Source organism: Calypte anna, chromosome 1, assembly GCF_003957555.1.
Source record: "Calypte anna isolate BGI_N300 chromosome 1, bCalAnn1_v1.p, whole genome shotgun sequence".
Classification (NCBI taxonomy): Eukaryota; Metazoa; Chordata; class Aves; order Apodiformes; family Trochilidae; genus Calypte; species Calypte anna.
Genome location: NC_044244.1, coordinates 54,296,588 through 54,313,034, shown reverse-complemented (window position 1 = coordinate 54,313,034; position 16,447 = coordinate 54,296,588). Strand labels below are relative to the sequence as shown.

The window sequence follows — 16,447 nt, the reverse complement described above, 5'->3', positions numbered from 1 at the left end:
AATACTTAGTCCAGTTCAATTTTCAAACTGATTCTTCTGCTGCCTACGGAATCATTCTGATGGCTAACAGGGCTACATTTACACCTCATCACTTTCTTTCAGAACCATAGTGCTTTACTTCCAGGGGAAGCCGCTTCCTCTACCCTAAAAATTCTTTCGCCTTGCTGGGCATTGTCACACCTTAAATACCTATAAAGCTGCCTCTTTCAGAAAGATTTGCTCAAACTGCAATGTTTTGGGTACATGTGGGAAGGGTGGAAGGGCTGAAAATGCAGGTAGCAATCCCTCCAGTGTCCATTTACCTGAGGTACTCGTAGAGTCCATACATGGGCAAGAAGTCAATGTCAGAGAGAAACATGTAGGGTGTGCTGATATGCTTCATGGCCACATTCCTCAGAAGATTCACAGGGTAGAACTGACCCTCCTTGTAGACGATGTGGTACCCGACATTGTGGCGGCTCATAAGCACTTCTGAGCCCTGGGCATAGCGCAGGAATTGCTGGGCTTCTGCATCAGAAAGATAGAGTGCCAGGCTGATTGGACCTTCCCAGTGTTTGCAGATGGCTTCAAGCATCTGGAGCCTGAAAGAGGAAAGGGTGAGAATAAGAAAAGGCTGTCTCTCTCTGGGACTCTTTGCCTGGGTTCATCTGATCAAATGCAGGTATCTATCGCTAAATGTGACAGATTGGGGTCACTTTCTATGCTGTGGAAAGGAACAAATTTTTCTACAGCACATCTCATTTAAGTTCAGGCCTCCTTATGGACAGATGGACTGTGCCCTAGATATGCCTACTTCATTCCCTGAATGCAAGGGAGACTAAGATGGCAATAGCTCAGATGTAAAATCAACACCATCTCTTCTGCTTGTTGCACTGATACTGTAGGAAAACCCAACCTGGAAGATGGGACTTCATCCCATAGGAGCTTTGAGCAGTTGCAAGGATCTGCCCATGTGGATCTACCAACAGGACAGGACTCTTGTAACCTTAACCAGTGTCTAGCTCCCAGTTCAGACTTCAGCTCAAACTTTTCTCACACACTAACATACTATGGTGGTCTTCTACAAGCTTGTGGGGGAGAATGGTGCACAGACCCACAGGACATTTTATTTCCCATTTAGGAAAGCCTTCCCTGGATTTTTGTAAGGTGGTTAGATCTTAAAAGCTGTTAAAAATGACAGGTCAAGGGAATACTGACTTACGTGAAAATTTGCATGGATTAGAAGAAAACTCAGTCAGGGAAAGGGCAAGGACACATTGATAGAAATGGGATTTACTATGAGCAGGGAGTAAGTAGAGAGGGACGAGACATGGCCTTGCTGTGGAATATCAAAAGAATATTTCAGACAAAACCAGCATTTAAAGTACTAATCTGTATGTGTTTTAGCAGCGTCTCAAATGCCACTAAATAATTTTTAAATCGGTTTGTATCAATGTAAATATTTTAAAACTTTCTACAGTTGCAATACTATTAATGAAAATTATAACAAAAGTTCTTATACAAAAACATAAATCAAGCACAGTGTGGTCAAAACTGTTTAAGCACTTCATGTAATTTACAGTGAATTGTCTAGAGATTATGATATACCACACAAAAATATAGCAAAGACTGATAACAAAGCCTCTTGAGTTAACAGAAAGGGAAATAAAACTATGCAGCCTAGACAATTTTATTAAAAATTAGGAAGAGCAGACTATGCAACATGGTTATCATCTCTCCCTTTCAAATACACATTACTAGATTTTTCCTACTAGTCTTTATACAGAATACAATAAAAGTTTTCTGCATCATTGTAATCAGAGAAAATGATTTCCCTTTCTTACTATCTCCCTAAACTTTGCAGCAGAAAGGAATGATATACTCCTACCAGAAAACACATATTTTGATTTAACATTAATAACTTTTTCCTGCATTTCTGACTGATCATAATGACATCCAAGACAATAGAATAATTTTTTCTTAGATATGAGATATTACTTTTACCAATCTACACCTGGTACATTGTTTTCTTTTTATCTATTATTGAAGCAGCAGTCATTATCAGCCTGAAATGTACAGCTGAATTAGAAACACAAATCAATAAAAAAGATCTAAGAAGTTTAAAAAGGCTTTGGGCTTTTTATTATACAAATAATAAACAGAGAAAAAGACTTTTCTTTTTGGCCTTTTTCCAACATAGTGGAAGCCTATTAATCAGGAGACTCCAATTCATCAGTGCTCAGATTTAGGGCAGTCTTTTAAAAATTGAATACTTGCCTAGCAAAAATATGCAGCAAAATCCTTTCAAGGTTTCCAAGCAGTGGACAAATGGCATACATAACTTATTTAAACGGCACACCTGATAATGCCTGCAAAGCATTTCATGATAGTTAAATGGAAACTGGGTTTTGCTGGTATAAATTTACAGCTGGACAGCTTAGTGCCCTTCAGAATACTCCATTTTGCTGTGTCGTTCTCATTGACATGCTCCACTTCCACGAGTTTGATACAAGGATTGCTGAGTGATGCTCCATGATCTACTTACTCTCTGTAGGTTGTTACAATAGTCTTCTGTGACCATAAAACTTAGAATTATGAGTTTCTAGGCCCAACACGACTAAGTTATTTTGGTTTTGTTAGCACTCTTGATGAATGTGATCTCTTAAGGACTACAGAGAAAACAAATATACCCCTGTGCAGCATAATAATGAGGACATAATTTAGTTGGCAATTTTTTCTAAAGGTCTGTTTCAGTCAAGAGAATTCTGCTGGAATTACATAGTTGTTTGAGATTGTTTGTTTTCACTTTTCTTCCTAAGGATAATCAACCAAGTTAGAACTCATTCTCACCCAGACGTCAAGCACTGTAATGCCTATCCCTGACTTTCCTTGTCTGTATCTTCATCTCACATTTTTGTAACTCCCTGATTTCTGAACTTCAGGTACCTAACAAACCTTTAAAAAGGCTGCCGAAAACCACAGTGATGCAACCAAGCCATTATCCAAGAAAATGTCACATCAGCATAAAAGGTGACAATTAACCAATAAGGAACAACACTGGATGACATCTGTCTCAGAGCTTCTATCTAAACATGATAGCTCCTAACAGCATCCCTCTCTTCTGTTCCCCAAGCCTAAAGCAAAGGCAAACATAAGCCTGCCTCAGCCTCAGCTTCAGCAGGACTGCACTTGGAGACACTGGGAGTTGCTTTTTTGCCTTCCCTCAACTCGGATGCTCCTTTGAAAGAACGATGCAAGAATGTTGTGTATAGCACACTGTTTACGTACATGTCACCTCACATCTGAGACACTATTCTTAAATGTCTACAGCTACACTGCAGGGGTTTAATAAAAGTGGTTTAAAGAAGATTAAAAAAAAATATGAAAAGAAAAGAAACACAAAGCAGCAACTGAAAGCTGTGAAAGAAAACAAAGCAGCTAAACAGTCCTCTGGTATGATATTATTTATTGATTTTAGCTTAAAGAAAGTATTTCCAACTCAAATCAATAATTTATAGCAAAACACCAACTAAGTGAGGAAGATTTTTCCTGCACAGTATCAGGAGGGCTGTTCTTCCTGAATAAAAATGTGTGGTTCTGTCTATCAATAAAAACATGTGCTCCAGTGAGGATCCAGAAAGGGAAACAGATGCTCAGACTTTGCATCAGTGCCAGTGAATCAGCAGTGAAACCCAGCTCATTCTTTTGAATTCAGTTCTGGGGGGAAATATACCACATGCACAGACCAGCTTTACTAATTTACTGTGGCATTTGTTTAGGGTCTGGCTTAATTATTTCTTTATTTTTTTACTCAAAGATTTGTAAACACTTAAGAAACGTTTTCTCACTTAAAAAATCAATAGACCAGACACTGATGTGCATAGCAAATCATAATACAATGTGCAGGATGAAGTGCTAAGGTAATGGTGAAACAAAACAGCCCTTGTTTATTTATGTTTATTTTTAAAATATTCTCTAAATGCTCTGTTGACCTTAACTCCTCTTACTGGAATACTGCACTTTACACTAGTCTAGCAGTGGTGATATTCCTGGCTCATGCTGTGTTCTTTATGTACTCTGTTAAATGAAATACCAATTTCTGGCTAGTATTCAAACAGTTCTGACCTGTTCTGTAACCTACTCAGATAACAGTAACTAAAAGCTTGGGCTACATCAAAACTGAGAACAAGGAGTGAAAAGGGAACTGACAATGAAAAATTTTACAAAGCTGGCTGATCCGCACTGGACTTGCAGAACTTCTGAAAAGCAACAAATTAATTGCAATGGTGGGAATCAGAAAAGAACAAATGGAATAGTAAATGTTTTTGTGGTTTTTTCACAAATGAAATACCAGTTAAATTTCACTTTTCATCAGAACTGCAACTTGAAAAGACTTAAACCAGAAATGTTATTCCGAAATCAATATTTGTATAAAAATGCATTGACTCCTTTCAAAGGCATATTAAAAAGTGTTACTTTTGACTTCCCAATTTAAAACTGAAATGTTTAGTTTTGATTTTCACTGTAAGAAAAATCAATAATTGAATATTTGAAATTTTATGCAAAAAAAAAAATAAATACACAAACCTAACATTGTCTGATGAGGAAATACTGCTTGTAAAAACTTGGTCACCTCCAACTGCTCACCTAAGCCTGTTACAAACATCTCCTGTGTTTCTAAGTTGCTGCAAAACTCCATAAACTACGAATGCCTGACAAGCCTGACAAGTACCAAACCCTGCAGTTCCAGAATTTAGTCTCTGTACTCTACACTCATGCATGCACTGCAGAGTTAGTCTGGATATCTACATCTTCTGTATATCTACTCTGGTCTTACAGTATGACACCTAACTCTACAAAAGTTTTTCATCTCCCCAAAGCATTACATAGTTGGATTTTTCTGTAAGAAAGTATTCAATGACTCATAAACAAGAGATTATCCCTACCTGTCCATGGAAAGCTGAGCCACCAGTGTTACATCAGTATTGTCTGCAGCAGGCTCATATTCATAATGCAGAAAATACAGATGAGTCCGATGGACAGTGAAACGTTCTCGACGAAATTCGTAGCATAAGTCATCCTCGTCCAGCTCTGATAGCTGCTTTTGAAGCTGTAAGGAAAGACAGAACATGAAGATGAGTTCTTTTTAATTATTTTAGCAAATCAGAGAGAATAAGGAGGCTGGGAACTTCCAGAATGGTGCAATGGGGAGTGGAGGTGGGACTTATAGTGTAGCAGGGTTTTCCCAAGCTTTGCTCCTGCAAGAGATTAGAAGTGCTTGTAAGTAACTTGATAAGGAAGACAGATCATTGTATTGTGGTCCACATATTGTATATATTATCTGTATTACATACTCTCAACATCAAGTCTAGCAATAAAACAGTGAAGTTTAATAATCAACAAGTTTTAAAGCTAATGGACCAACATGATGAATAATGTCATTCATTGTTAGAAGCAGTGTTTCAAACTGCTTGTAGACAGCAGATTAAGCTTATGTGCTGGACTGAGAATTCCCATTCTGCTGCCTGTGTTGGAGAAAATCAACTGCTGCTAGGAGCAAGGGCAGACAGCTGGAAAAGTAACATCTTTAACTGCCCATTATTCTATCTCTTGAGATTTATATACCTGCACCAGTTCAGATTTGCAGTGAAAATAGTCTTTCAGCTGCAGAGGGGCCAAAAGTAAGCCTATGATTTTAAAGGGACTTGTGGTTCTGGATACCTAGTTTGAGAAATCCAAAGGATGGCAGATTGACAGTGAACAGGTATTTTTTAGACTCCCTTGGAAACCAAGCCCCTTCAAAGTCAAAATAGGCATCTCAAAGCAATCCAATCCTGAGTCACCTAGACATGAGTGAAAAACTGACCAGCTCTGCAGCTCTCCAGTTCCACCCCTGGACTATGTTATTTTAAAGCCAAACATATAGCTAGATTACTTAAAATGCATGAATTTAAAAGGAAAAATCAGTCATACCTGCATCAAAATGCACTACAAAATGTAATGAAGGTGAAAATGACATATGGTCTTAACCTGTCAAATAGAGTTCTGTTTGTGATGCTCTAAAATGTAGGCTATTAATAAAGGTACCATTTATATTTTTTATTCCTTAAAAGCATCCTATAAGAATATGATTGCATATTTATCAGTAAATATAAAAAATATTAACTTTATAAGAAGTTTAAAAGTTTCGATAAAAATCACAGTGCCCTTAAAAACTGTTTCATGCAACAAACAGGTTATTGAATTATAGGCAATCATTTAGATTTAAAAATCTCTTCTTTTTTTCCTGTTCAGAATGATTTAAAGTAACAGTTTCATCACCTTCAAGAAAAAGTGGGAAAAGTACGTGTTTCTTGGTCTAATATTGTGTTAAGAAGAGCTGTTGTTCTTGGAACTATAAGCATAATGGTTGCCATCAACAATAATGCTTACAGCTGAATGTTCTCCTGTGAAGGCTGATGGAATAATTCCTGATATTTTCTTGTACTTCACTCTATAATCTTCTTTTGAATAATGGAAATACCTCCTTTGATTTCAATGAGTTTTGGATTCAGCTCTCATTCTTCTGTGATATTGTTCTGCACAGATCTTAAAACATCCCCCAGGAGAGGCTGCTTTTAGAAAGATAAGAGTCAGAATCTTGACAAATCTTTGCTCAGGCAAAACTTCTATTGAAATCAAGATCTTTTTTAGTAGAATAGAAATCAAGAGTTCTTTTATGTCTTCTTGGAATTTCATTCATTCTGCTTTACAAATCATCATCCAGCTGAGCCTGCACTTTATTTTCCGAATCACATTCACGCAATAATTTAATTAAACCAAATATTTAGGACAATGAGTAAAAAGAATATTGTATCTTTCTGTTTCTTCTTTGAAAAGAGGCACTTGTATGCCCTTAAGAGAATTATCAAAGAGATAATTGAAATTTAAATGGTTAAAACAGTGTCAAAGAACTTTTTAGGGGTACCTTACTGTCCTGCTTTATCTACAAATGACCAGGCTAGAAGTTTACAATTTCACAGCTGCTATTTACCCAGCATTCACTGAATGCTTATCAGATTACATTCAGGCTGCAAGTTAAGAGGATATAAATACTTAATTAGAAATTACAGAATAACATTTGGGGATAAACTATGGCTTTGCACTACAGAGCATTAGGTGGGGGAAGAGGAGAATTCACAGCTTCTTAGAGGCCCCAGGATTTTGATGGTGAAGCTCACCAAGTCATAAAGTTGGCGATGAAGGTGAAGCAGCAGGAAGCAGAGAATCCCTTTTGCTACAAGGAAAGGGCAGTCTTGCTCCTCCTGCTACATTTCTTAGGGTCACAATTTTGTCTCTGTCTTGATAGATTTTTTTTTTAGCCTGCAGCTATGTGAGGTCCTCTCTTCCACTTCCCATGACTCATGCTCAGTACTGTATGTAGACTCAAGAGAAGAGATGAGATGGTTGTGTCCAGACCCCTTGGAGAGAGCAGTCCCCAGCAGAACCATGGCCATGGTGTGCTCTGACTTTCCCCTAGACTCTGCGCCCAGCACCCTCCACTTGAGTGAAGGCAGGCTGCTTTGGGAAGCTCAAGCACAGGATGTCACAGAATCACAGAATGGTTTGGGTTGGAAGGGACCTTAAAGACCATCTAGCTCTAACCCCACTACACGGGCAGGGATGCCTCCCACTAGACCAGGTTGCTCCAAGCCCCATCCAACCTGTCCTGAACACTACCAGGGAGGGGGTGTCCACAACTTCCCTGGGCAACCTGTTCCACTGTCTCACAACCCTCACACTAAAGAATTTCTTCTTAATGTCTAACCTCAATCAACACTCTTCCAGTTTTAAACCATTATCCCTTGTCCTGTCACTACACAGCCTTGTTAAAAGTCTCTCTTCAGGTACTGGCTAATATATGGGCATCATTGGCAGGGTCAGATATTCAGGTCCATGCAGGAATGCTTGTGCAACCCTCACCTGCTCACAGCATAAGCCTAAACTGCTGGGCTACCCTAGAAGACATGCTCTGCAGGCTGGGCCAACACAGCTTACTTAAGGTGTGTTCCTCCAGGTAGGACAAGCAGCACAGGAGAGGCTATGATTTGGCCTGTAGTATTGTCATTGCACATGCAGCTAGCAGGCTGCATTAGGGATGGGCCTGTCCTGCACTGGTGAGGCAACAGGCACTGAAATGCAATAGCATATGATTATCTGTATGAAAACTCCCCTCTGACTGGAAGCAGTGCTGGACACAGCAGCCCCCCTGCATTTGGTCCAGCAAAACCTGTAAGCTCAAAAGCAGACTCACTGGGTTAACAGGATGATGTGGACAGATTATCTGCAGCTGGGTGCTGCAGAGGTTCAGGGAGTTTAAGAAGCCTTTTCCCTCTCTCACTTTCTTTGTATTTCTTTCCCCCAGCATCTTCATATATACATTCAGATCCTCATGCCCCAGTATCACATACAAAGGCTACTTCCACTTTATTATGAAGAAGTACATACAATCTATAAATGTAGTACATTGAATGGTCATCTGCCATCTTTTACACAGGTATTTAAAATGATGAATGTGAAAGGTGCATACCATTCAAAAGATAGGGAATTGGCTAAGACAGATACATATATAACCTTACATTTCTCTCTTTCTGAGTTACCTCATAATATTTTCCAGTTATATGATCACATGAAGTTTCTCCAGTGATACAATTAATCTACAGCATTCATATTGCATGGATCTACTATTTACAGACTTACAGCTTCATATATGGTTTGCTCCCACATTAAGTCTTTTTAAAAAAAATGGGTTCATACTGAAATGCTGCCAGATCTATGCAAAGAGATGCATACTTACATGCACCATCAAAATGGGGACCTTCATATTGGCTAAATAGGATAAAGAGAAGGTATCCCCATTATGAACCACTCCACTATAACAATATGCCTAACATAGCAAAGCCTTCTCAACCTTAGAGTGACTGCATTTATTTGTAGAGAAACAAGATAAACCAGGTGCCTCGAGTTGCAAAGAGTGGGTGTGAGTCCACCTGTGCCTGGTTAGGGCAGGCCCCCTATTACCAGGGGGCCAATAAAGGTGGGACACACACCCACAGAGGAAGCTCACTCTGGTGTGAGGCATGGAGAGGCCAGCAGCTCGTCGAGCCTCTGGAGCAAGAAAGGCTCTTCCCACTACACTTCTACCCTGGAAGCGCTGTGTGGTGGCTGGAGTCCTGGAAGAGACCAGCAGCTCGTCGAGCTTCAGGAGCAAGAATGGCTCCTCCCGCTACATTTTTTCTCATAAGAGAATACCTGTTTAGCATAAGATTCACTGTTTTTACAAGATTTTCAATGCTAAGGCAACTTGCCACTGAGAATGTGGGAAGTGTCACCTCTAGGAACCACTCGTACAGTTGAAAACTGTATTCTTTTCAGACTTTGTATGGTAGATGTTCTCTTAGGAAATACTGTTGGGAAACGAGAGGTGATTTCATTGGCATTGACTTTTCAGAAAGAAAAAAAATATGCAACCATGACATGCATAATGCCAAAACAAAGAGACATATAAATAAAAAATCCAGATGCTAAGTAACTTCTCTGGGCAATGAGCTGTGGGTGATCAGACTTCACCTCAGGAAAAGCAATTTTTGGAGCTAGGCTGGCCATCAAGGCACAGGCAAACCAGAAGGTATTCAACTCTACTCTAAATCATCATGATTTACCAGGTCTACTTGTGTGACTAGTACATTTGTATGAGATGAGCTGCTGTTTTCTATCTGTGTGATAGATGGTAGACCTACATGATACATGGTATACAACAGGTACCTTTTACCAGCCAGATGGTTATTCTGCTCATAAATCTCCCTTCCTAAGGCTGTTTCTGGTGCAAGCAAGTTTGTGGGTTTTTTGTTTTTTTTTTTTTTTGTTTTTGGTTTTTTCCCAACTGCTGTGTCACAGAAACAATTTATTTCCCACCACAATCTACAGGATTTAATCTTATATGAGATCAACTCAAAATCTGGGATCAGAAGTATTTTCTTAGGGATTAGTGATGTTTAAAAAAACACTAACAAACAACGTTTTGTGTGTAGATAAAAACCCTATAATGTAGGCATCTCCCCTCAAGTATTTAAGTTGACACTAGGCTTAAGTTACTCACTCAATATCATGCTAACACAACAGGATCTGAGCTGCTAGGATGAAAACTTTTACTTTCAGATCATCTTAGCTTCTCCCAGTATGTGCAGTTAAGATTCATAGCACAAAATCAACTCATCTGAGCCACTGAGATGAAAATCCACATCAGCCCAGGATGAAACTATAATCTGTTCATAAACTGTAGCAGTTTCATTTCCTCCTGTGTAGCTACCAGTTCCTACCAGTAGGCATTTTGGATTGCAACATTTAGCACTTTCAAAGTGTGTGAATTAAGCATTGCCTTTAGCTTGGCATAAACAAAGCAGAGAAGGATGCAGGGAAGAAAAAGCATCCACTGAGTCCTGTTTGGGATGACCTACATAAGTACTTCTGGCTTTTCCAATGATTAGTAATAAAAGCCAAACGAATCCCATGCCAATTAAACCTTTATTCCTCCCATGCCAGAAAACTTCACTCATTTGCTATGGGTCAAATTAAGCCACATATGACACAAAGCTGTGCTAGTGACAAAAAGGACAGTGTCTGAGCAAGCCTACCTAGGGAGAGGAATTTTCCTGCAGTGTGTTAAAAGTAGCTAATAGTCCTAAACAGGAGTAATGGCTTATCTAGCCTTCAAATAATCAACACAATTAAGAATACAATTTTTAGGCATGGATCGCATCTCAGACAGTTCTGTATATATGAACTACAACTTTCCTTGATCTCAGCTGCAGATGTCAGATCTTAGTTGTCCTCTGCACCTCCATTCCCCAGCTCCTGGCCAAACCTTCTTGGCTGAGCTGTTCTCAGACTTCCCTTGCAGCACACTGCCTTGACAAGTTTGGTGCCCTTTGCTTTTGTTTCCCCAGACTGTTCCTAGCTTTGTTCCTTCTTGTGTGGTGAGTTCCATGGTTTAAGTCCCAGCCCTGTTTCTAGCCCTATGGTCCCTATTTAAGTAGCCTGCAAACTCCCTTTGCCTACAGGCACCCATCAGTGCTTTCCTCTTCCTGCTTCACTCTCTCTAGAACCTATGTCTCAACACTTTCCCTACTAGTTTTCATTCCTTTTATAAGTGAATCTGGACTTTTTCTCCTCCATATTCTCTCGACATCAGTGAGGGCAAATGACCTTTCTCAGAACAGAGACCAAACATGTTCCTGCTCTCAGCAATACTGTTCAGCAGAACCTGACATGGAGCATTCAGAAGAATCACTGGGATATATATAATTTGGTCATCTGTATCTATACACACTCCTAAGAAAGAGTCTCCAGTCATCTGAGCCTCCTCAAAGTGAAAGGAAACACTACTGATGATGTGTAAACCATGATTTTCAGCACTGTAATTTGCCTGAGGTCTGACAAGATTGAAAAAAGACATATTCTTGGCCCCAAAGTTGGGCCTTCTCCAAAAAATTTTTCCTTCTGCAAGGTATGGAGTATTTCCATGAAGAGGTCATAGGCAAACACCCCAAACTTCTCCCACGTTTCACTTTTAAAAAATGAGAGAAAAGAAAAAAAAGAGGCATACTAGCATGAGAAAAAAAAATATTTCAATCTGCATAACCCCCATCTAGCAACATTACAAGCATTTGAAAGCAGTATAATGGCAACTTGCAGGCAACTAACAGGATGGGCTATCAGCTCAGCAATTAGAAAGTTACAATAATAGAAGCAACACAGTTGGAGACGTCAGGATTTCACCTCAAAACTGCCATATACCATCTGCTATTACTCGAGAAAGACTATGCCATGTCAAAATAGTAACTTTAAATCCCAGTCCTACAAATGATGCAGTATTCTGAAATTCTTCATGAGCAAAGGGTACTCAAAGCATCAGTATGACTGCAAGTTCAAAGCCCTGATGGTGACTTGGAAGCTCCCTTTGCATACTATGTTTTAGACATTCAAAAATTGCTAAATTTGTTAGTAGAGTTTATACTATGTGGTTCACAGCTAGAATCTCCTCCTTTTCTGGTGGATATTACAGCCATTTGCTAGCATTATGAATCAGTGGTTTTGCACAAAAAAAAAAAAAAAGTAAGTAAGTAAAAAGTAAATAAGTAAAAACACATTTAGTGAGGATACAACTAAGCAAGTGTTTTCTGAGAGAACTAGATATTTTACATTGTACTTTTCTATGGTTGATTTGAAAATCAGGCTACAAAAACCTGATTTTCTCCTGTGCTTTCAGAAAGTATTCTCTAGTGGGAATGCACTGTCCTTTTCTTAAAACTGGATAAAATCACTGATAAACTTCCCACTTGTCTTGCTCTGGGCTTTGGATCAGGATACAGGCATCACTTATAGGTGACACCCCATTCAACCTTCAGATTTAATGCTTTGGCAGAAGTACGTGGTGAGAAGCTGCCTGCAGGAAAGAAGTTTTATGAGCATGCTAAAAGGTTAAGTGTGTGCCTGTGTGCTAAAATCAGGCTTACAATATCTATCTCATAGTGTAACTATAGAGACAGGCTGGTTCACAGAAGATCCTGGTGAAATATTTTAGGCTTTACAGTAGGCCCTTTAGAATGAAACGCTGGACAGGAGCATTAAAGGCCATTAGGAAACATTCCAATTTGAGATTACTGTGAGCTTTGCCTTCGTGAGTTTCCCTGAAATCTTCTGCATCGCATCAAAAAAATAAAGAAGTGAGACAGGGGAAATAGCACAGAACAAGTAGGATGGAGTGACTATGGATGTGCTCCAAAGGCCACCCAGGTCAATGGCTGTGTTTACAGGAGGCTTCGGTTCATATCTTGAATTTCCTATCCAGAATCAGCACAAAAAGTGAAGGGTTGATTGTAATACCAATTTGCAGAAAAGAGTCTGCTCTGTGTGATCATTTTAGTAGGTATTGAACAAAGGGGACTTACAGTTCTGTTCTATGGCAAGAAGCACGCAGCAGGCTCCTGCCCACAGATTGGCCCTGAAACACAGGATCTTTCAGCTTGAATGTTTCAAGGGAAAGATGAAACATGTATGTACACATAGGTGGACCTATAAGCATTAAAAAAAAACCCAAAACAAAATAGAAAACAGAAAAAAAGCCCCAGTCTGCATTTCTTTGCCTCTTGTATTTCAGTTTCTGGGCCCTATCTATTCTGTCTATTACCATTTTGGAACCTAACAACATCACTGTTTGGTGCAGATGACATCAGCAACTGACTAGATCAGGACTATGAGGATAAGATCCAAAGGCTGCTTTTAGACCTCTGAAAATCCAGTCTGTGGTATTAGACTTCCTTAGCAAACACTGAAAAAAGAAAAGTACTAATTCTTCCACATGCATGTAGACATACATATTTAAGCATACGTCCACACACACAGAGAGGAAGAATGTAAGAGATTAATGTAAGGGCTGGTTACCTTTAAAGTAATGCCCCTTTACATCTCTCCAGCACTGTAAAGAGTTATTAATACATTAATACATAAATTTTTATTAATTTTAAGGCCATCTTGGTACTGATGAGAAGTGTAAAGAGGCCTCACAGTAACAGAACCAGCCCAGCAGCACCCATGCCACACTCCCTTTTCACAGATATTTGCATTACAAATGGGATTCCTTAATTACAGGTTGCATTCTAAATAAAACATAATTACAAATGTAGAGAAGCAATGGCTGGCATACTGGAAACAAGGCCTTAAGGGTAGATTCTGATACAGCCAGACTGTGAGTGATAAGGCTCACACCAAGCCACTGCTTCATCCACCACAACAGAGCTCGGTGCATTTAGTGGTTAAGTAATTCTCTGTGATTATAAAACCAGCAGAGCTATTCTAACACTTTGTCCTCTGATCCACAGTGCAGAGAAGCAGAGGCAGATGAAGGAGCACCTTTTACCCACGTACAATGCCTGGTGTAATAAAGCCCAATTGTGTTTGGGGCTGCTAGTCTCAGTTCAAAGAAGAAAGGAGAAATAATAGGTATTAAGATAAATCAAATAGCAATCCCTACTTTATACATACTGGAATTTGGAGAAATTTTAGCCTTTTATGGAACATATATGCTTAGGAATCCTAATTGAAATGTTTGGCTGCACCATGCCAGACTAAAGTTCCATCTAGCCCAGCATCCCTTCTCCAGCTGTGAGCTGCCTGCAGAGGACTGTAAAAGCAAGGTGAGTGTGTAGAAATGCTTTCTCAGAATGCTCCCCTAGTTCTGAATTGATTTTTCTGACTTTTTTTTTTTTTTCCATGACGAGTAACTTTTGAGCATATGTATATTTCTAGCAACACTACCTCTTGCTCAAAGATTCATTACATTCTGGGTGAAATGTCTTTGTTTTGAACCTGCTAATTGCTATTTCCACTTCATGCCTCCTACTTGTTGTACTGGGAGGAATGATGAACAGTGGTTCCCTTACAAGATCCTCTGTTTCATAAGATTATCATGCAATAGATCATGGGAATGTACTTTATTTTAATAGGACACCTGTGACACTGTATGTGCTGCAGCAGACAGAATGAGTGAAAGAGTGGTTTTCATGATAATCCTGTTGCTAGGGTCTCATAACTTCAAAAGCTGAAACTTGTTTTTTGTATTCTACAAGAAAAAGGACACAGTCAAGTTTAGAGGAGCGCTTACATCAAGGGTAACTAATTAAAAACAATGTCTTCAAAAGCAATGTCTTCTCCTAAGTGGCTACTCTGAACCTATATGGTTAGATTTTTTCCTATATCTGATTATTTTGATAGAAGGCTGTTGACTTTTTGGTATCTCTTGGCAAGTAAGGAATTACGTATTTTTGTATGTCTAGATCATTCTTTTCCAGTATCTCTGATTTTTTTAACTTTTTTTTTTTTCTTTTTTTTTTTAATAAATGGACGAATGAGTTATGTTTCTTTTTCAGACACACACCATACCATATACCATATTGCGTTCTACTTGTCTTGAATAAGAAATAGGCTTGAGCAGTTAGTCATTTCCAGTGTCTGTCAACTAGATACAAGCTCAGTCAAATAAGGCATTTTAAACTTTCAGGACTGAAGATTTCAGCAGCAAGAATTTGCATTCACTGAGCACTGCTCCCCAGCAACTTGTTGCCTGGAATAAATCTGTTTATTAAGGATTTACAGGGCTCTGGAAAATATAGCAACAATTTCGTGACTGCATTCATGCTCTTGAAAACCACACAATATATTTTGACTCCAGTATAATTTTAACCTGCACTCTTATAGTGGGATAGAGATATGTTATGTTTTGTTGTCTTTTTTCTTTTTTTTTTTTTTTATTGTCTCACTCCCCTTTTCCTACCCTACCCTCTACTCTGTCTATTGTATTTTGATGCCTTCGGCAGTCAAAATCATAGTGGCTTTTTATCACATTCAGTTCACTAATCTAAAAGCCTCTCACCTTTGCAGAGAATTTTCTTTCTCCACATGCTCTCACTGTGCTTTTTCTTTCTCTTCTCCCTGCTCCAGTCTCTCTCAGTTAATGTTTATCTCCACTTTCTTGTTGTTCTCCACTCCCTTCAGAAGGCAGTGGGATGGTCAAATATGTATCTGGGAAGCCATGCCTTGGGCTAAAAGGTATTTATCCAGCCTCTGATTGCTACAGTTAAAAAACTGAAAATGGCATCTCCTGTGGTCATTTTTTCCACAGACTAAATGGAAACACTGCAAGCCTCAACAATGCTATTGATTGCCAACTACTCCTTAAGTACTAATGTGTATGTGATACTGGCTTTTCTTTATTGATTTCTATATAGAGAGCACTGCATATTTTAGATTTTTTTTTTCTTGAAGATAGCAATACAATGTTACAGGTCCTTTTCCTTTCCTTTCAGATTACATAGACAAAATTGATACCTGGCCTTGGAATTTTCAGAGATCACATTCATGCAAGGCATTCCTATACATCTATGTATAAATGTTTTGGTTAACAGTTTTTACATTGGAATTCTGTGTGCTAAAACATACACACACATAAGAACATCTGTACGTAAACAACCCTGGTTTCAACCATTTTCTAAGGATTTGCTTTGCCTGAAAGATTCTGATTGCAGTTGTTATAAATGCTGCTGTGTTTAGTCAGGGGCAGTGCAGAAAAAACTGCAGTCTCACAGCCTACGTGTACCTTGAAGTATGAATTAATTCTGTAATTTACAACATGGCAAAACCTCATAGTTCTAAATCCAGCAGTCTTTATATTTTAATTTCTTCTTTATTATTTGTGAATTAGTATCTACTAGCCAAAACTGACATCACTGTAAGCTGAGCAAACACACAGCAAGAAAAAAGCCCTTTCTCTGGACAGTTTTAGGTCTATGGGTGAGATTTGCAAAACTGCCTAATGGAATCAAGAGTCTAAATCCTCTTTTTCAGTTCATAATGTTGCCTTTGTTGGAGATTT

At 38.9% G+C, this 16,447-nt stretch overlaps 1 protein-coding gene across 1 annotated transcript in view; it reads right to left on the bottom strand.

Annotated features, from left to right (window-relative positions):
• Positions 1-16,447, bottom strand: part of LARGE1 (LARGE xylosyl- and glucuronyltransferase 1) — a 289,565-nt gene that overhangs the window by 18,830 nt on the left and 254,288 nt on the right. Inside the window, 2 exon segments of the mRNA XM_030450535.1 lie at positions 303-581; positions 4,926-5,089. Coding sequence (XP_030306395.1) covers positions 303-581; positions 4,926-5,089 — 443 coding nt within the window.